This window comes from Vanacampus margaritifer, chromosome 13 (genome assembly GCF_051991255.1).
Source record: "Vanacampus margaritifer isolate UIUO_Vmar chromosome 13, RoL_Vmar_1.0, whole genome shotgun sequence".
In the NCBI taxonomy this organism is placed as follows: Eukaryota; Metazoa; Chordata; class Actinopteri; order Syngnathiformes; family Syngnathidae; genus Vanacampus; species Vanacampus margaritifer.
This window is the reverse complement of record NC_135444.1, coordinates 6034929-6057659: the sequence shown is the minus strand read 5'-3', so window position 1 is coordinate 6057659 and position 22731 is coordinate 6034929. Positions and strand designations below refer to the sequence as shown.

At 37.8% G+C, this 22731-nt stretch overlaps 1 protein-coding gene across 1 annotated transcript in view; it reads right to left on the bottom strand.

The window, feature by feature from the left end:
- fcho1 (FCH and mu domain containing endocytic adaptor 1) overlaps positions 1–20943 on the bottom strand; it is a 34433-nt gene extending 13490 nt beyond the window's left edge. The window contains exons 1-5 of the mRNA XM_077583942.1: positions 20814–20943; positions 12246–12295; positions 3477–3568; positions 809–883; positions 111–252 (exon numbers count right to left, since the gene is read on the bottom strand). Coding sequence (XP_077440068.1) covers positions 111–252; positions 809–883; positions 3477–3568; positions 12246–12272 — 336 coding nt within the window. The 5' untranslated portion in view covers positions 12273–12295; positions 20814–20943. The remainder of the gene's footprint in view (positions 1–110; positions 253–808; positions 884–3476; positions 3569–12245; positions 12296–20813) is intronic.
- Positions 20944–22731: the final 1788 nt, after the last annotated feature.

Below are 22731 nucleotides of genomic sequence, written 5' to 3'. Positions count from 1 at the left end.
AAGCACCCAAGGTAGAGAATAGAGATCACTGTTAGTGAAGTCGTGAAAGACAGAACTTCTGGATAGTGGGTTCTCTTTACAATAAGACAAGAATGTTCCCAAAAATATACCTTGCGGTGAATTTTGACCTGCTCATCACCATACTTGTTGATTTCCCGAATGAGATCGTTCATCTTTCTCATGAGTTCAAGATGGCAGAGAGACAGTTTGTCAGAAGACACTCTGAACACATCCCACATAGGCGCAAATGTCCTGGGGTAAAACACATACAGTACAAGCCATTTACCCTAAGTAGAAATTACTGTAAGAAATTCCAGTACTTCTAGACCAACTTGACTTTTAACAAGAGAGGCTACTCTAATATTTTTTAGATCACAGGTCCCTTGACTTTTGACCAGCACATTGCATGTAATTAAAACCCATCCCCCTGAGATGATGACAACTAATGGAGCCACAGTGACCCTTACCATCACCATTGAAATACACAATTTAAATATACAGAGAGACTGCTCCTTCACTATAAACGAATGGACAAACATTTTCCTGCACAGAAGAATAACATATACAGTGCAGTATATATGACAATATGGTGAGTGCCTGGATTATTTAAACAGTGCAGAGATCATAAATTATTAAGTAAAAAAAATAAATAAATAAAAGAACAAGCAGTGAATGTGAACATTTGGTTGCACAGATGGTACTCATTCATATCTTATACAGAGTCGTGTCACTATTTATAATAAAGGATCAACACCCTTCCAACAATACACAATTTATTGACAATCTTTACTTTCATGTACCCACTCACCCTTGTGGGCTTCCATTGCTGGCCATCTTAGCCAGTTTGCTCATGGATTTGGAGTAGGTTTCCTCGATGGCAGCTCTGGAAAAAATAAACATCAGCAGAATAACACACAGGGGCTCTTACAGGTAGTCATGGAAACCAGAACATGACAGCACATTTCAGCCCTATCGATAGGAAGATCTTCTGTGACGTCAATTTTGAGGTTTCACACATTGCATTACGGGAGTTGGGTGGCAAGAAAAAAAGTTACGGCTGATGTTGACAGGGTTTGTGAGGCTCACTTTATTATTGGTAAGTACTTGTGACAATATATTTGTTATTTGGAGAGGATTACAAAAACAAAAAAACAAATCAAGTTTGTGCAGTATAAAATCTGCGTAGTCATAATGTCTCATTCAGGTGTTCCAAACAATCGACAGCACCCAGAGGTTGAGAGAAGATTCGCTTCCGTGTTTATATCAAGTTCATATTGTGATTGATTTTGACAAATAAACATGCAATGGAATGATGGATCAGCCAAAAAATGACAAAAAGTGGTACGGAAATTACTGCAGCGTCATCAAATTGTTCAAGTTGCTCGAGTACGATTGATGAACAAACAGGAGCATGCGTCAAAATGCATGGCTTTCCTTTTTTTCCCTTTTTTTAATGCATGGCTTTCCTTATCTGGAAAAAGAGAGAGATCAGTAAGTTTGTGGTTTAGTTTTAAGCTAGCATTCAAATGGGCTTTGATTACTTAATTCCATTAATTTCTTTCTTTTGAGATTCTAAGATGTAAATGCATTTAGGGGCATATTCTCCTGTTTGCGCTTAAGTCAATTTCTTACGTGCACCGGGAAAACCACCAAAGAGGTGTGACCGATTGAATTGTGAGGATGCCTGCAAGTCCCGCTGGATTTTGTTGTTTTCCCGAGACATGTGAATTCCATACATATCCATTTGGAATATATTTCACACTTCAAATGTGAAGTTAGCTGGATCGCTATGATCCGGAAGTCTGATTGTCCCTAGTGACTCATCTAACAGGCTACTTTGAAGGCGCATGCGTTTTTTGCACTCAGTATTAAATAAATATAATAAAAGCAATTTAATCCGAGTGCTGTGCTCATGACTGAATACATATTTGGAGCTGTTCCATGAATGAAAAGCGAGTGAGCGCCTGTTTAGGCGTTGCCAAGTAATGGACGCACAAGAGCGGCACTTGTGAAAAATGTGACAAGTATGTTGATTTCTTGGTAACTGTTGCATTTTCTACATTGAATTTGGTTCTGCTTTTATTGTGTTTGTGACATTTTTCATTCAACTCAATCTAGTACATTTGTAAACAAAATATAGAATTTTTGGTAAATTAAGAAACGTGTACCATGATAGGTTTTAATTTTTTGGGCATTGTTCTTTTAATTGTTAGCAAGTCAGTGTCCTATCATTGGTGAGCTATTTTTAAACAGACCGTTTGGCACTTAAAACACATTAAGGCCAATGCGTGTGTGCCGCCAACCCCACCCTCTTCCTCCTGTAGAAAAACAACTTAATTGAATCCAATTAACTTAAACAGGTCGCTCGTTTACGCAATTGCACGAGAAGTGCTCATTAAGGTGACAGACAGTATGAAGAAAGAATTTATATATATATATATATATATATATATTTATTGATTTATTATTATTATTTTTTTAACGACCTCTACTTTGCGGAATTTCACCACGGGGGAATGTATGAGGAACAATGTTTTCCAACATTGAAATAAAAACAAAAGGCATGCTCATTATTGTTTACTATCACAGAACAAAGTGGCACAAGATCCATGGACAACACTTCTAACTACCAGCTATTAATTTTTATCATCAGTCGAATTAATGGCTTTCTTATTTGTCAGTTGGATTTACTACAGAGCAGTCCAAAATTCACCATTGTTGACAAATGGCAGCAACAACAACAGAAAATTGGTCCAGCAGGTCTTTTCTTAAATATGTTGTTCTCTTATTAGAAAACACTTTCGGGAATGCAGAGGCAGATGAAGATGAATGTACTTTATCAGCAACACAGACTCGCTGATCCTATGGGATCCCACACTATTGAATGCCTGACAGCTGATTTGTTGCCTGCCTCGGCAGATAAGTGAATTTCCCCTTGCAAGGAATGTGTACAGGCCCTCAGAATCAATGTCAGGGTTTTATCACTTGCAGTGAGAAAGTCTTCCACTCCTCAGAGGAAGCTCATTACTGGTCTCAATTTAATCACAGCTAACTGCTAATTGGAGTACATAACATATAATAAACCATACGCTTCGAGAAGTCAATGCATCTCCCCTGATTTAAATGTTAAATTGTGGAATATCTGAGAACAAAGACAATCTGTTCAAGGATGCTGGTTGACTTTCGATTTGATTGCATTTATAATTTTTTTCCCCTCATTAAAACACTGGAAATTTAAGTCATCTACGCTAAGGTCAAACTGTCGCCATCATATCACTTTTTTTAAACTGTAAAGCAAAGTGTATAATAGATATCTCCCGTATAATCATGTTGAGGTCTCCTGAGGTCAAGAGTGTGTTCGCACCACCATCTTAAAGCAGCTTCACCAAAAAAAAAAAAAAAAGCATGAAATTAAAGTTTATATATATATATATAAGGTTTATATACAGCAGCTGAACATTTCGCACAAACCTTACCTCTCACGAACAAACTCAGAGAGTTCCTTGGTTGCCAGCTGGCCGTGCTTCATGTTGTGGTAAAGCACATCAAAGCCGGCATTCTTCTCCCCCTGCCAAGGCACAAATAACACAAACAGCCTGTTAAAACACTGCTAGCAATCAACAAATCACAAATCAGTATGACGCTATAAAGAAACCAGGTAGCTCTTATGTGCTGTACATCTGTTTCTGAATTGACTGACGATGGACGAAGATGCAGTTTGTCGAGGCATTTGATCAACGTAACATTGTATTCATTCATTTGCAGGGCAACCGGCAGAGTGCAATTGAGGCACAACTTCATAACATAACAAAATTTTGTAATTTTTGCTTTTTTCGGTAGCTGATGAACCTATCACGAGGTCGCAATCACATCTCGGTCCAAGTTTAACACTCACTGTGACAAGGCAGTAGAATATATTTGAGTATACATCTGCTGTAAAAAAAAAAAAAAACTTCTTGGAATAATGATTTCATTGTACAAAAACATTCTTTATTTAGAATTTTGTCAATACTGATCTCTCAAGAGGAGAAAAAAAAAGAAGAAAGAATTTTGCCATTGGGTAATGGCATGCAAGAAAATCCCTACTACAAAAATCAACATTTTCATTAGGAATAGGCTTCAAGAAATTGTTCCAGTGGCCTGTCACTTGTGTAAAGTCAATATTGGCCAGCTATTTTGCTGCGAATTTGTGGTGTTTCCCTCTGACTTCAAAATTGAAATTAGTACAGCACAGTAGTACAGTCTACTACAGTAAAGATAGGAGCGCAAATGTCTTGGTTGTACACATTTTAGAAGTGTCAAGAGCAGTGCAAAAAAAAAAAAAAAGTAAACATAAATAAAACTATTTAAACACCTCATTTAATTTACTTGCACAACTGGGTGACATTTTCAAAAAGCTGTGCTCTGTGCACATCTCAAGTCCTAAAATACTCTGTCGGAGAAGAATAGACCAATTCCCAGGTACCAGGGGAATTCCAGGAATGGCAAGGAAGGCTTGACCACATGCACACAGACTGGAGAACTTGGCAAAACAAACATTTGAGCACTTTGGGAAGGTCTGTGTGGAAGCCAGTAGCAGGTTTGTCACTGACTTGTCAGCTCATGCATGAAAGAACAGATACAGAGCAACTTCTGAGCTTATTCATTATCAATGTAAACACATCCTTACCACAGCAAACTACTTTACAAACACTAAAAAGAGTCATTATAACCAATCAATTATGCATGCAACGCTATCAATTAAAAAGATCACATGGTTTTTAAGCTATGCAAACGATTAGAGTTTTATTTGTTGCATGTAAATTTTTATCTGTTATTTAAATAACCAACTTATTATTATTATTATTATTATTTCAACCCACTCATAATCATTCAAAATATCCAAATTTCCCTCCAAAAACACGCATCATTTGAGTATGTTGTTGATTACAATGATGGTAATAGAAATCAACATGCTACAATTGTTATTGTTATACATGTATTTTAACATTGATTTCAAAAAAACAAAAATCTGTCATTATGTTGAACTTGTAAACACAAAGTGGACCAGGCTGCACTTTTATTAATAAACAGGGAATACAAGATTCAGCATACAGTATTTTATTTTTTATGTTTTTGGTACTTTGCATTTAAGACTGACAGAATTGCAAGTGAAAGAATGCAGATAAATTACATATGTTGAAACTAAGAGTGTGCTTTTTATAGTTTATTCAAAACAGCGTTCCTGACTTCCTGTAGGGACAGTACTGGTTGTCAAATAAAGGCGTAATCTTTGTGCTAACCTGATCTACCAAAAATACAGACTGATGACCTAGGGGATCCATTGTCAAACGCAGAAACAATTACCCATACTATAAGGCAGTGTTGCCTCATAGTTGTTGCTGCTTTTTTGTCTTTTGCTTCTTTTTTTTATGGGGGGATAATAGCTAAGAACATTTTTTTTTAAAAAAAGTTCAATGGAGTTGTATGTATGAAATAGGGGAAATGCTGGTGAACATTACTCTGTTAAGAATGTGTCCTGTTCATAGTTGGCAGGCTTCTGCTATTGCAACCTGACCCTCACAACAGATAGGTGAGCTGCCACTCAAACCCAACAGCACAGTCGCTCCACAGCACCTGTTCACTGCTGCTCAGAACCTCGTGCCTGTCAGCTGAACATTCCAAATGAATTATCTTTAACATCAATAAAAGTAAAAAATATATATATTTTTAAAGAAATATGAGCACTTACGCTTTGAGCAATGCAGCACAACATTTGAAAAGGCAAATGTATTCAAATATTAACTCAAGGCGTTGTTGCTTTACTATTAATGAAGACAGCCTGTTAACTGTTTGTGGTTCATATGATCAGTCCTTACTAGTAATGTAATGATTTTGTGAGAAAACTGCTTAAAGGAAGTTTTTTTTCCCCATGTTACTTGGGGTAAAACTCCTTTTATACTTTGTAAGTAGGCAACTTCAAATTTGATGCTTTGATTTCACTTTCAAATAACTTGGAGGCAGGTTAAAGGGGAAGGAGAAGTCAAGTCAAAACATTTCTTTACATAATATGTTCTATGCGCCCCCACTAGCCTTAACATAGCATCCTGATTGATATTGTGATTGTAGAAATATGAATTGGGCAGAAAATCACCCAATTTGTATCCTTCTTAGAGATTTTTCCACTTGCTGATGACTGAAAATGACATCATAAAGTATCTAAGGGCTCAGGTAATGACCAATTACGGCTCACCTGTTTACTGGGTTTGGTCATGTGACATTTGTAACTTGAGCCATTAGGCACTGCATGTCATTTTCAGTCGAAAACAAGTGGCGAAATAATCGCCCCCTGAGATACATAAAAACGGGTGGATTTTTGCTGTTCAATTCGTATTTCACAAATGCAATATTACCGTAATTACAATGCTGTGCTAACTAGTGGGGTCACATCAAATATATTATGGTAAAGAAAATCTTTGACTTAACTTTCTCTTTAAGTTTTCTTATGTGTATGATTCATTTGCGGAGGGGATGCAACGAGTACATTTTTATTAGGCAAGCCATTTGGTGTCCGTCCATCCATCCTTTCAATTAGTTAATCAAAAAATCTGGATGGAAAGTTGTGATTAATCCAGTTTCTTCAGCACAGTTTTATTTTCAGTATTTGTTGACGACAATGAATCTAGATGGTCAGTCCTACGGGGTTGATTTAACGTGTCATGGTTCATTTGTGAGGCAGACAAAAGAGCCTGTAGTTGCGCTTCATAATATTGCTCCTGTTGGAAAACAATCCCAGATGAATATAATCTCAGAACTGCACATGCTAAAAGAAAAATCTTGACAATAGTTGCCAGAGCTCTAGATGTGCGGCATATACAAAAACAATCACTTAAAGGCATCAAATTATTGCACATAGTAATATGAAGGCCAGAAGCCAACCTTCTTTAAGTGCCGCAATGCAATACTTGATTCTAATGACAATTCTTCCAATGTGAACCCCCTCTTTCTATGCCTGTTGTCAATCTCTTGTTCATCAATTAAATTGACCATTTTGGTTATGCACAAGGGAGCTAACTCATTACCATCACAATGAAGAGACTGATGGGAGAGAAGAAAGTATAGGAGGGGGTGTATGTGAATGTGTAACATCTCTACAAGGCAACTATCTCATGAAGACTTCCCGTGACTGAGCAATTGCTGAGTGGTCAAGTGAGATAGTATGTAGAGCTGAAAAGTAAATTAAAGACACTATTGAAGGCTGGGAGAGACTAAAGCACACCCGCGAGCGACTAGTCACGACTACGTCAACAATCAAAATCGGCTACAATTAATTTAATGGTCGACTACTTGTTAATTTATGTATTTATTGATTTGGCGCTTGGCTTGTCTCTAAAATAGCTAGCTAGGTAGCGTTTATTGTTATTATAAAAACAGATGTACAATAAAATGTAAGTGTCTCATTTTAGTGCAGCCTATATGCAATGCAGTGTCATGGCTAACTGGTGTTAGCAACAGAATCTGAAAGTTACGGCGCATTCCACCGAAAATACTTAATACTATACAAATCTGGCTTTCATAGCAGCATGACGGGGATGCTCAGTAATCTAAAAAAGAAGCACGTTTTATTTTATTGAAATAAATAATTTTCCTGTGGTAATAAATAAATAATTTTCCTGCGGTAATTAATCAGCATCCATAGTACAAACTTGCATGCACATTGACAAACGTTAAGCAAAAAAATTCAAATCATGCTTTTTTTAAATAGTCAATTCTCCAATGTGTGAAACATACAGAGGATTGAAACTAAAAAATAAAAAACTATTCTGTATGAACTGTAAATCTAACTTCTTTTTTTTTTAGGATTGACAATGACAACCTTAGTGTTTTGTTTATACAAAAATGGTAGATTACTTCCCATTTTACTTTCATTTTCACTCAATTTGGTGTAACAAAAAACTTAAATGGCACTCAATGAAGTATAATTAATTATTATTATAATTATTATAATTAATTATTATTATAATTATTATAATTAATTATAATCAATTAGGGATGACTTAATCCGAGTCCGATCCAGGCCAAAATAGTTAAATCCCGATTGAATAGTTTTTCATTATAACCAATGCGGGCCATTCCATAATCCATGTCACTTTGCGCATCATGCTGTAAACACGGACCATCGCCACGGTTGCAACGTGCCTGTGTTTTCGTCACGTGAGCAGAAGCCTACAGTAGCTATGTCTGTTGTGTGGAGTTACTTTGTGTTAAAGGATGAGAAAAACAAAACAGCTGAGTGCAATGCTCGTAAAATGAGTGTGTTGAGGGGCGGTAGCAAAATTGAACATTTTAACACAACAAACTTGATAAAGCATCTGAAGAAGCATCATGCAAAGGAGTATGGAGAATTTTTATAGGCGAGTGCAAACAAAATGTCTATACACAATCTTCTTAATCATTATTGTGTGCATGTGTGAGCACTCCTGTGTGTGAGCATGTATTGAATTAGTCCCTGAGGATCAAACTCTAACAGTTAGCGTTAGTTAGAGTCTAACTGCTCTCAGTGGTAATTAATTAGAACATGAAACCTGAGGAAAACTCTTTGCCATAGCGCACATTCCCACGTCTATAACTGGAATCCTTACAGTCACTGTGGTTTACTGTATTCAATATTTAAAATGACAAAAAAAACTTAAGCCCCTATCCCACTGAACTGCGAACACTGCGAATGTTGAATTTGCTAAATATGAGGTTGGCGTTTCTGTCATTTTGCTACATATCTGCAATGTGTTTGCAATGTAAAGGCGACATTTGAGACTTGTGAATTAACCTAAAACTTGAGTCAAATTGACCCACAAAACAGATTCAAATGATAATTTTTCGTTTCCTTTTTATTAGAGGATGTAATTGGACATTTATGTCTAGTCAGTCATCGCCGCGACGCGTTTGCGTGCAAGCAACAACTGTTTATTTAAGACTTATTGTGCTATATAAATGAGTCATGGCGTCGTCAAGTATATTGTCATAATTTAGATATCACTCAATCAAGTTATATTCTTCATTGGCGAAAGAAAGGGGGAAAAGAGATTTGTAGACGTGACTGCAGCGGGATTACGACACAGCCAATTATGCGCAACCAGCACTTAAGGTGGCATTGTGAATGAAAACCATGAATGATTGTCCCTCAAATTTATGAGTACATGTGCAGACATGTGTTAATATGTAATAATAATAATAATAATAATAATAATAATAATAATAAAAATAATGAAAGCTTTCTAATATTATCAAAAATGTTGCAAGTTCCGTTCTAATATTTCCAGACTATGATTATCACATGTCTGCACTTGTAGGCATACTCATAAATTTTGGTGACAATCAGTCAAGTTTTTTTGTTTTGTTTTTTTGACGTTATGTTTTCATTCATAATGCCACCAAAACGGATTGGTTGCTGCGTGTCACCTGTGACTATATGAATATATGAAACCTGAGTGGGTATGAGTGTTATCGAAATGTTGCCAATACTTGATGACGCCATTGTCAGTCCAGGAAATGAATCCAAAACGAACAGGGCCGTTGCGCGCACCACCTATAGAGATGACGCGCTGCACCAAAAATGTCCAATATGACAGTGTACATGGTATGTCATCATTTTGACACTTAATCAGCTTAAACTTTTTTTTTTTTTCAGGGAGTCAGATGCCATTGATAGAGCCTATATAAACCCACGGGGCAACATCTGCATGCGTTTTGGAGGAATATCACCCTGCTTGACTGTCAGCGCTACCCGTGATGGGCGGGGGCACATTGAGCAATTGGAACATATGAAATACAAACTAGAAAATATGTTCAATGTATGTCTCCAAACTAGCCTTTTGTTTTTAATTTTTTGAAATATGATTTCAACAGGCACAGCCGCACATCTCCAAACAGATCGCGCTCAGCCTGAAAACAAACACTCTCTCACCATAGTATATGGGCATCAGAGTGAATTTATGAATGGGACATCGGAAAGAGCTTTGCCAACACATTTATGACAAATTGACGGGATTAGGAGTAAATGCGCATCTTGGTGAAAAAAAATTGATTCGCGAGGTAATTGTGAACATGTTCAAAATTTCTTTGCGATAATGGCGACAACTACGAATAACTCCGAACACAAATGCGACATATTCAGACCAATTCCGGACCCTGTCGAACTCTGGCGAAACAATTTTCGCAACGTTTGGCAACGCTCGCAACCCAGTGGGATAAGGGCTTAAAGATGGCTAAGCATCGAGTCCCTGACACGTCTGCTTGCTCTCTAATAAATCAAACTCCCAAGACATGATCTATAGACCTATAATTTACTTTTTGGTTGCATATTAATGCAAAGGTTGGCCAGTTCTACTTCTGAAACTACCTTTTTTTTGTTTGTTTTTTTGTGTTGTTATCAGATCACCAAATGATGGGGGGTAACGCCCATTTCACACTGATTGCGGAGCGGACGCGGACTGTTTTCCGTAAGGCATCCGCACAGTATGCAATGTGTGAGTGCATTGCGTGAGCTGTACGTGTCCGTGTTAAGAGCGCTACTGTTAAACAATAGCCACGCTTGTCTGTCGTTATATCGATATGCTTTTTGGACATTATTTCTGGGACTTCTACCATGGCTCTTCTACCATGGATAAGTAAAAAAAAAAAATTAAATAGTGTTATTTTGTCATGTTTCATTTATTCTGAGCTAATTTTTTCGTCTTTTAAATGTCCGACTCATGTCATGTTATATAGTAAGCTAACTTCCCTCCCCCCAAAAAAGAGTTTGTAAACGGTTTTATTTTGAAATATACCAGATCTATCTTGATGCCGATGCCTGATCCTGTCTGGCTCGTGTAATTTTTTCAGCTTCATGAAAATCCGCATGCGGAATCCAGAAAAAATAGAAAGCTTGCGGAAACTTTTCGTAGCTCAGCATCTGATCTGCACCGCATACACACCGTAATGCAGCTGGTGTGAATTGACACACAGACTCAAATGCTTTCTATTCCTTGCGGCGTCCGTTCCGCAGTCAGTGTGAATTGAGCGATAACAAGAGATCCCCATTTGAAACTTCCAGGTACACCTGCAAACATTAATATAGCCACAGTCCTTCTGAAATAGTAGGGCGGGCCATGTGGGGCGCCTGTGACCATAGGGAATTTTTTTAAATATATTTTTTTATGTCTCAGTAGAATAAAGTGTAATTGCACATCAGTAGTGGGTTAGATTAGTAGATTATTATTACTTACTTATGATAGTGATTCATTTATTTTTTATTTTGTTTAACCTGTCTTTATTGCATGACTGATTTGTACTCAATTTACAACACTTTGTATACAGCAATAGTTGTTTTAAAGTGCTTTATAAATAAAATAGAAATTAGCTTAATTGAGTGGGGAGTATTAGCTCCTCTGCAGATGTGTACTCATGGCATTACAGACAATAGTATATAGTTGCGGCGGAGTGTTGGGGGGCACGAAAAAAAAAGTATTTTTTTGTGGTGGGGTGGGTTGTAAAAATTATTGAGAAGCACTGATATGACATGTTATGGCATGTAAAGCAATTAAAATAATCTCAAAAGAAAAATCCAATATTAATGTACATTAAAGTCAGATTGAGAATAATTTTATGAGCAAAATCTACTAAACATCAGGCTAGGGTTTATAATGATTACAAAGAAACAGATATCATAGCACACAGCACACAAATCTTTGATCTTGAAGTTATACTTAAATGTAGGTCTGCACTCGCTAAAACAGTGATGAGCAAATTCGGTCCTCGAGGGTCGAAGTCCTGCAGGTTCTGAACGTTTCCCTTCTCCAATACAGCTGGTATATGATCAGCTCATCAGCAAGCTTTGCATAAGCCTGATAACGATCCTGTTGATTAGAATCAGCTAGTGTTGGAAGAGGGAACCCTCCAAAACCTGCAGGACTCCGGCCCTTGAGGACCAAGTTTGCCCACCACCGGCGCTAAAACCTAATTTTACATATTTCATTACTATGACATGTTGGGTTTAAAGGGTAAACCCTTTATACAATAAGTTTGTTTGGGAAAATAAACCAAATCACAATTTCTTGCTCAATAACAGGGCAGAAATTAAAATTATGAAGCACTAAACAGACAACCACACTACAGAAGCCAAATACAATAAAACTGCAAAAATATACAATGAATTGAGTAGCTCTATTGCCTTAAAAATTAAATTGTGTGTATTTGGATCATTGTAGCCTAATTATTGAGACACTTACCCAGAAGTTGTTCTGAAAGGAAGCCATTGTCACTCAACAGTCACCATGCTCTGTAATGGAAGCGTAAATGATATATATTTGTTAGGACTTTAGTCCATGTTTTCACAGTTCTTTAATTCCTTCATATTAGACATCTGACAATCAAGTGCAATACAGTGAAACCCCCACCTAGTCAACGTTCATTATTCACCGTTTGTTTTTTTCCTGTGGAACTTACCTCATTTTAGTATTCACTGAAAAAGTCATCTATTTATGTGCTTTGTTCACTTTCTATAACACTAAAATGCTACAAGATGGCACCATAGCCCTGGCTCATAAAGAAGTAGCAACTCACATGAAGGAACTACGTTCAAGTGATACAGCTTGCCTTAACATCTTTGTATATTGGGGAGAAGCTAAGTTTAGACCAAGTTCTTATGAAAGTTGCAGGAGCGTCTCCTCCACATGTATATACACACATAGTTGTAAGATGAGTTTCAAAATTAGACTGTTCTGGAATCATAGTTTGTGGTAAGAGATATCAATTACTCTTGCTTTTTCTCCATTTGCAGCACTGTGAACAGCAGTGCTTTCCTGTGTCATAAAAGCTGCGATCTGACCAAGAAAAAAAACAAGGCTTAGGATAACAATATCTTCTTGAAAACACACGAGAGAGACCTGTTTAGTGTAGGAAGGAGGCTCCTGGGGAGTGGGGAATAACAGATTTATAAAAGACTTCAGAAGAAAATCTCAAAGGATGACTGGGAGTGAAGGAAAAAGGCTGAGAGCAGGAGTAATTGGAGGCATGGTGGAAGAGAAAGACCCACCAAGGAGGTGACTCATAAGTGGGTAGTTACTATACTTGTGTGGTTCAAACTTTTGTCATCTACCTGATTGAATTGGAACAAAAAAAAATATTCCACCTGCGCAAAGCACAGTCTAACTGTGCGCATGGGTGGAGTTACACCCTAATCATGCATCCTTTTTTTTACGCCGAGCGCAATTCACTTTCATTAACCAAATTGTCAGATTCGCACACCAGCTTCATCCAACCGAATGCCCAGCGACAGGCAACGCTGTCCCAAACACTGTAAATTTACTAAATTAGACTTGTTCTGGCACGAAAATTAAGATGCATCCGTTTTTACACCGAGCGCACGGGCAAGACAAACCTACAAATAATGACACTGTGTACAGTGAATTTATACACGAGAACAGCACAGCCACTTACCTGCAGTATTCAACATGCGCTTTGTACTAGTCTGTGTATTCAGTGACACAGTAAACGGAATCATCACAAAGAAGTTTGATGTTTGAATATTACAAGTTCTGTGCGCTCAAATAGTTATATTGTGTTGCTACCGTATTAAACAGGGTTCCTTTGATTATTTTTTGCTTTGTAATAAAGTTGTTCTTCAGAAATTGACTTAGCAGGTTGTGTTGTTATTCCTCTGACATTATGGCAATATACTGTATTATCTTTTTTTTTCTGGAAATAGTTGAACACAATACTAATGCTTCGTAGTATTACTCTGCCAAGAGGTGCTCCAAATTCAGTCACCGGACGATTGAAACGAGTAGCTGCTGGAGTAAACTCCAAAACTATTAATTGTGAGAGACATTTTTGGATCATCAAAATCTCAAAGACAGTATTTTGTATGATCCTGCTGATGATGAAACAGCCGAAAATGAGGTGAAAAATGCTGGAGCATATGCATAGCTACTGCAATTTTTGGATGACAAGTTTGTCCCTGGTGATGCAAGAGGTAGCAGATGATGTCCAAAAAGGCACTGCAATTATTGAGAAACTATATTGCATAATGCCCCTCATGACTAGGTCCTAGAATCACAGGGTCACACAAACCCCTTCAGATGGAGACATTCCAAACTATTTTTTGTTGACAGCGCATTGGCAAACTTGGACTGTCTACCACTACACAGATTGCCACCATGAAAAAAATCAAGTCTAGGACAGATGGTAGAATGAATAAAATCCTCACACCCTGGAAAACACAAGCAGCCAACCAAATTACAACACAAAACACACGTGGCATCTTTTCATCTCAATGTGAACATGTTTTATTTCACCCTCTCTCAGAACCCCGGGTACTCGCAGATGTCTCAAACAAAGAGATGGTTAAAACAAATTCACATTCTGATCATTTACATGGTCTCCCTCTGTAGGTTAATATTGCAATGAGGTTGAACAGGTGTTACTCTCTGGTGCTATAGAGCAGGCTCATCCTACACAAGAGCAAGAGCAAACTTGGGTTCATTCATTACAATGGCATTGCTGAGCATAGAGTAACTTGCAGTCTGTCGGAAAGACAGATTTGAAATCTACTTGGGTGGGTGGACTCTGGCAAGGGAGGGGGGGGTGTTTGGGGGGGGGGGGTGTTCCAGTTCTTTAATTTTTTTTCTGAAGTCTTGACAGTCACATTGGTTCAGTGACTTTGTTTTTATTGATAAGCCCGGAGCTTCTAACCTGACAGTATGCTGTCTCCTTTCGTTGAGGATTTTGCATTCTCCCTTGCTGCCCAAGATAATTAAACACTACTAATTACAGTTAAGTGGAAACCTTCATCAAGCATTGACTCATCTGTCATTCAGGTTGGTAAAGCATGGAGAGGGGACCGTAGCGTGTCAAGCCTTATTTCTCAGTGAGCTACAATTTTCTAACATGCATACGAGTGGAACAGATGCCATTTTAGTACAATCTCACACCTATGAACCTTCAAAGAGGGTAAAGACTTTTGCTGGCCGCTGAGTTGGCAGTCTGGGCTTTTAGTTCAACAGTCAGCGCACTCCTCTTCCAGGCCAGTGACCTGGTGACACTGTGAGTTCGAACCCTGAGTGAGTGTGTGATGGACTGCGCAGGGAGGCAACCGTTCCACAAGAATGGAATAGCTGTGGCAGCTGTACTCCATCCATACGGCACACAGAGGTATGAACAGTTGTTGGGGAATTGCAGTTCATTGAGTGTGTCGCCTTGAAACATAGCCATGAGGAAGTATGAGACAACTGACGTCTGGTTTGTTTGATAATGCTCCCATTTGTCACTCAATTTAGCCCCTAGCGCTATGTTAGGTAGCATGAGGTGTACTCTCCTTTTTTGGTTCACTTACGAACAAATCAGTGTTGTAAGTTGCAGCGAACAAAAATAATTAAATTAATCAATCAAATGATCATGGATGTACAAAAAACTATTTGAATTGGAAAATTGGTTTTAAGTCAACTGAACTAAATCGTTACATTTTCAAATGTACTATCCTTGTATCAATCATTTTTTTATTGGAAAGATACACACAACTTCTGTCTATCTTTTTGAGTGGTGTGTTATTAGTAAGGTCCAATAATTTGTGTTTCTACTACTCCTGCATTCACATAAACAGCCTATCTATTGTATCCAGCCATCCATATCCTTGCATCCATCTATCCTCCCCACCCACGGTCCTACATTAAGGCTATTGGTGGCCCTGTATTGTCATAATATAATACAATAATTCTCAATGATTGTTTAATATTTACTGTTTTTATACTGTATTATTTAAGCCTTTAAGAAAATATTACTTTCTGTATGGCTCACAGCGCGTTTCTCTTTTGAATACCATCAATGTGCAAAGTTAATTAAATGTACCTAGCAGATTGTTATTAACCGTGAAGGGCTTCCTTATTATTGTTCATGTGACACAAAAAGCTGCTATGCTAGGGTTTTTTATGTTCTATTTAGGCTTAACAAAATTGCATAAGTTACTCCAGTTAGTGGTGCCTCCTGTAAAATAAGTATCTAAGGTCTTAAAATGATCAAAACACAAACTACAACAATAATGACAGAGAGACACTTGATCATCTTAAGAATACTAAATATTGAGTCTAGAGTGCCTAATCTCGTTATGGGAAAACAATTGTGACACAATTTGCACTCTGCATGGAAACAGCTAAGAGACAATATGCTAATGTTTATCATGCAAATAGATCTTGTAAATACTAACAATGGTAAACAAAAATTTTTCACAAGTTTATCAATTTTAGACAGCCCTTTTCCCTTTCTTTAGGATAGACAGCATGATTTAAATTTTATTGTATTAATAAGCTGCCATTACAATGACGCTAAAAAACAGGGGGGAAAGGATAAATCAATCATATCTACACATATTAACGATAAACCTCAATCAGATGTGCCGTAAACCTTAGTTCATCCATGAGGTTGGTGTATATTCATGCTTAGAGTGCCTAATTAATGTGCTGCTACCAACATTATACATTTATTTGTTAACCGAATTTGGATGGTATGAAAATGTTCTCCATTACAGTATTTCATGCATATACCGGTATTTATTTTACAGATTAACCTGCTTTCATTGACTGAGAAAAAGAGAATGTTGTTATTATTAAGTGCATTAATAAGTGCATTTTCCTGGTGAACGCAGTACTGGCAACACGGCAATGCTTTACACATAAAGGCAAATCAAACATTATTACCTGTATTTAATGACAAGGCAAAATTCAGCACAGTAAAGAAAAGCCATTAAACTGGTATAAAAAGGGGGGGGGGGGGGATTCGGCTTTTACTAAGAGAGGACCTATGGGGAAAATCAACGTGATCAACATAGGCCAGGCAGACTGGCCATTGTCCTAGCCTGGCCCTGAATGTAGTTTTGTCAATGCAGCACTACTGCAGTCTGTGACCATGTGCCAGGCAGGCATTGCTTGCATGAGCAGCTGCATGAGAATACATTAGTGTGCCACTGAAAATACTCTTCACAATCTAACAAGGAGGTCCACACAACCTTTCAGTAAATTAATACCATGTTTATACTAGACATTAATTTAATGACTCACATTTTTTTGTGTGTCTTTTGCCTGAAATATCTGTGATACTGAATGAGAAATAAGCGATTCGGAAAATGTCTGGATGGATGATTACAGTTGACACCCGGAGATGACAGGAAATCAAAGGAGAGCGATTCAAGAAGTAGAAAACACTCATTGAACGGAGGTTAATCAATGCATAGACAAAGTACTTTGAATGAATTATAGAAAAGTACAATGAAAGCCAGTTGTACACTGTTTTCATTTAAAATATTGGCTGCATTTTTTGTTTGCATTATTTTGCACAAGAGAGTGCACTGCAAACATTTAATTCTGATTTGAGATTAGCACAGTAATGTTAATCTAATTAATGTGCTATTTGCTGTTTATTTGATCAATTTAGTTGCTCTAGTCTAATGGAGTATTTTATTAACCTATTAAAAAATTATTAATTTCACTTATTGAATTATTATTAATTAAAAGTATGTTACCCTTAATTTGATATCAGGATACTTACTATGAATGAATACAATTGATACAGTGATATGAATTTTGGGCCATATCACCCAGCAAGTGTTTAGTAAGGCAGCCCATAAATAGGCAGCCAACTAGATGGGCCTGAATTAGTTGCACTTTGTGGTTGTTATGATTTCAGTGCACCAAGACATTGCAACTACAAAATAGATCCAATGCTTTGTTTATGAACATTAAGGAATGTAAATTCTGAATGATTAAAAATCAACACACAAATAACAAATCTATCCCTTGCCGAAATACACAATAAATATTTACAAAAAATAATGCCCTTAAGACAATTACTACTTAACTCGAGATCCATATTGCTGCCTTTTACTTATTTATTTATTTTTTAATTTGAGTTGCTCACTGGACTCAATGAGGCAGCAAATGAACTACTAACCCAGAAACAAGAGCCAGAACCAGTCTGCCCGAGGACCCTTCCATCTGTGGAGGGGAGGCACCTTGGCTGGACACAGTCACACCCTCAAGCACAGCTCATAGTCATCTTTCATGAAGAAACAGTATTTCTTAACATGACTGTGTACACCAACCTGCATGACTACACATTTGAGGGATGCCACACAACGACAATTGGAAATATACTAGATTAAAGTAGGGCTGGGCAATAAATCGAATTAATTCGATACATCTTCATTTTAAAAATCAAATCGTTGAAAATTTGCTAAATCGTGAAATCTAATTTTGTCTTCTGGATTATTAAAAGCTGCTGTTCTTATGTTGTGTTGCATCCAAATGTTTTTATGAGTTGTAATTTTGCCCAATGCTGGATGGGTGGTTTACAAGACATGTTTACAGTAGCTACCAACACTTAATTGTGGCATTGAAGTACAAACTATGTAGGTTAAGTTTATGTTAAAACTAATTTAGAATCTGTGTACATTATTGTTGTCTGAACATTTTACACAGGAACCATTTTTGAATACATGAAACCTTTAAATAAATGTTTCTTGGGTTTATTCGATTAAAATCGATTAAAATCACAATCGTCCTGAATGACTGCAAAAAATAAAAAATCTAGATTTTATTTTTGGGCCATATCGCCCAGCCCTAGATAAAAAAAAAACAGTCCTAAATTCATCGAGTAAGGTCAATCTACTATGCATAGCTCTTACACTAACCATGTGCACAGTTAGAACAATTCAGCAGGTGTCAAATGTCAATAGGCTAGTCCACCCAAATCTAAACCTAAAAGAGGGAGATCTAAGTATTCACCTGCTCCTTTCATTTTCCTCCAAGTGCTGCTGATGTTGTGCAAACACAATTGGCTGCGTGCAGTACTGGAGGAAATTTCTATTTGACATGTCCTCGTTTTCTCCCCGCATCACAGTACTCCTCAGTCATTATTTCTCTTTATTTTTTCCGCTTGCCACTTTCTTGCCACTGGCTGTGTTATTAGTTAGTAGCTTGGTGTCACAGCTACTATTTTCAACCGTTCATATAGACAGCTGCACCAGATACGTCAAGCAATCTACTCTGATTCAGATCGTAAAAAGGTAGGAATAGAAGTTGCTGGCGAAGTACAGTGGGAGGAAAAAGTATCATTGTGAATCCCATGAAATGCTGTCTTATCTTAATGTAAATCTATCCATCCATTATCTACCGCTTATCCGGGGTCGGGTCGTGGGGCCTCCCGCCGGTGGGGCATGCCCAGAACACCTCTCCAGGGAGGCGTCTCGAAGGCATCCCAACCAGATGCCCTAGCCACCTCAACTGGTTCCTCTCAACGCGGAGGAGCGGCGGCTCAACTCTGAGTCCCTCTCAGATGACCAAGCTTCTCACCCTATCTCTAAGGGAGAGCCCAGACACCCTGCGGAGGAAACTCATTTCGGCCGCTTGTATCCGACCCACAGCTCGTGACCACAGGTGAGGGTAGGAACGTAGCTCGACCAGTAAATCGAGAGCTTCACCTTTCAACTCAGCACCTTCACCACAACGGACCGATACGGAGTCCGCATCAGACGCTGCACCGATCCGCCTGTCGATCTCCCACTCCATTCTGCCCTCACTTGCGAACAAGACCCCAAGATACTTGAACTCCTCCACTTGGGGCAGGATCTCATCCCCGACCCGAAGAGTGACTCCACCCTTTTCCGACTGAGGACCTCGGTCTCGGATTTGGAGATGCTGGTCTTAATGTAAATCCTAAAAATCAAACTAACATCACCTTAACTATATGCTTTCATATTTGTATTGAAAATGACATGTAAACATTTATAGGAATGTGACTTCCCACCAGGCTTTGCATTGTACACTGTTTTTGGGGATTGGGATTAACAGATAAAGACGCAGGCTTTTCTGAATCAATATGTTATTTGAGTATTACATTTCAAAAAATAATATAAACGGATTGGAACATCTATCAAACCATGAATTACGGCTGGATATCCACTGGAGACCAACAAACCTTTTGGGGCCCCGCTGCCCATGCAGCCAGCCCAGAAACCCAATACTGAGTTTATAACCTTTTGAGTAGCATTTGCAAGTATCAATTTGTTCAAGAGTGACAAAACATCTCACTAAAAATAAAACTATTTGTCCAATGCCATGGATGACACCCGTCGAAGTAAATAACGAATCACAATACATCACATGCAGCCAGCCCAGAAACCCAATACTGAGTTTATAACCTTTTGAGTAGCATTTGCAAGTATCAATTTGTTCAAGAGTGACAAAAATCTCACTGAAATAAAACTATTTGTCCAATGCCATGGATGACACCCGTCGAAGTACATTAACGAATCACAATACATCATAGAAGAGAAAATAAATATAGTAGTAGTTTTAGTAACACTGCCACTAGCATGAAAAGTATTTATCAACTGTGCAAATTTAGGAATTTACATCATGAGATCTTCGTCATCTATAAAAGTAAGCGTGTGTGTGTGTGGGGGGGGGGGGCATTCGATACTGACTTAAAGTAGAAAATTGCATTAATTTTATCTAATTGCTACAACACCCAGACAATTCAAATATCTGTATACCTCAACAAAAAATACATGCTTCTCTGTTACGTTAAATAAAACTTTAAACTGTGGTCCTATATATTTTGTAAACTAATACTCGAGTTTATTCAGGTGAACTACAGTACAGTACATCTGGGTTAGCTTGTGTCAAACAACGGCGTCAACTAGAGTGCTGCCACAGCCATACATGACCAAAATGCACGACGCTTTCACAAATAAAATGTTATAAACTGTGTTTGAAGAGACCGAAAATTGGAATAAAGGGTGGTATTACCTGTGTAGACTTCTCCGGAAACGTTTATATGGCATAGTCCTGCCCCAGTGTGTCAACAGCCTCCATCCGACAGTCTCGTAGGTAACACTCAGCCGTATGGTTGTTGTAGTAGAAAAGAGCGACGCTTTCCAGTGTGCACTGCCGCTCACCCCCTGCACGACGACGATTGGCTACCTAGCCCGTCACTCAGAGAGAACCGTCAAGTAGGCATAGCAACCGTATAGAGGCGTGTTTAAGAGTGAATATCAGCATCTTATTGGTTAATTAATTCGTATGAGACCAGGACCGCCCAAAAAAAGTATAATCGAAGAAACTACAAGTAGATAGCTTTAATAAGTAATTTGCTAGATAGTGGCTTTTTTGCAGTAACTTCAAATATATTGCCACTGTACTAAGTGAGCTAAAGTCTGTGAATTTTACAATTTCACTCCACACGCTGTACTCGCATTGATAAATGCTATTTGACCCCCACCTGGATGATGACACCAACTACATCAACATCACTAAAATCCTCCTCATTTAGCCAACACCTCCATTTCAACTTTTAGAAAAATATCGCAGCACGCCACATGTCAGAAATTATTAATGCTGAAATAATGATGATCTATCTCATCCATTGCAGCCTGATCATCCTGGAAGGGGGATTAGCACATTTGCGGTCCCTTTTCAAGGTTTCTCATTTTTTGCCTGTTGTTGTTGCTTTTTGTGTGTGGTTCGATTAGCCCATTAGGGGGTGTCGTTGATATTTGTCAACTGTGGGCATGTGAAGCCCTTTGAGACTCTTGTGTGATTAAGGGCTATATAAATAAACTTGACTTGACTTTACTTTAATGTATTGAATTAATGTGCACCCAGATCACACTACGCTCACATGCTTTCAGGAAGACATGACTGAGGCAGAGGCAGTATGACTGCCTCTTTTGTCTTACAGCTGGTTAGTAAGACAAAAGTGAGGACAAATAACATACTAGCACATGGACTTGGTACATGGACAACGAAATAGCCCGCACACGTGAATGTGACTGACTGTACCTTGTGATTGACTAGCAACTAGAACATCGGCTCTTGCCCAAGGCTAACTCACCCGTGATCCTTTTATGATGCCCAAATGCTATAGAAAATAGATGGATGGATTTTCATGTAAATTAATTTATTAGAATGCCACACTTGTCATCTACTTGCTGAACCTTACACAGTACTTTCAAATGCACTGGAGACTGTGAATTAATAATACTGTAAATTGCTTGTACTCATCCCAGGGGAAATGATGCACCTGTATAGAGCCACATTTTAGCTCCAAGAAAGGAATACAGTAGGGTTACAGTTTTCACTCAAATGAGGATTCATTTTTATTGTATTTTTTTCTTGAATAAGCAATTCTTTAACCATTCCCCTATCGACTGTTCTTTGTTCATCTTTTCTTTGTCTTCGACCCGTGTGCGATGCTTGTGTGACTTTAAATATATATATATATATAATTTTCTTATCAATAACAACAATACTAATAATAATACAATAATAAGAACAACAACAACCAATGTTACTTTTCATTGACAATCACTACCTCTTCCCTCTACTTTTCAAAAATATTGATTTTATATTTCCTTTTGAACTGGTCTATGTCTACTCTGAAAACATATTTTCAATATTGCCCGGCAGTAAATTATGTCTAGCTTTATACACCAATTGTACAGTATTAAATTCCATAACATTTTTACAGTTTTAGATTGTAAAAACAGTGTATTGGTGTGGTGGAGATATAATACATTATGGACTGCTCTTATAGCTCTTTTTTTGCAACAGAAACAGAGGTTGTAATGATGTCTTGTGTTTCCCCAAACTTTTGAACAATAATTTAAATGTGTTAAAACTAGAGAGCAGTACAGAATGTGTGATGATTTCTGATTGAGAAAATGTT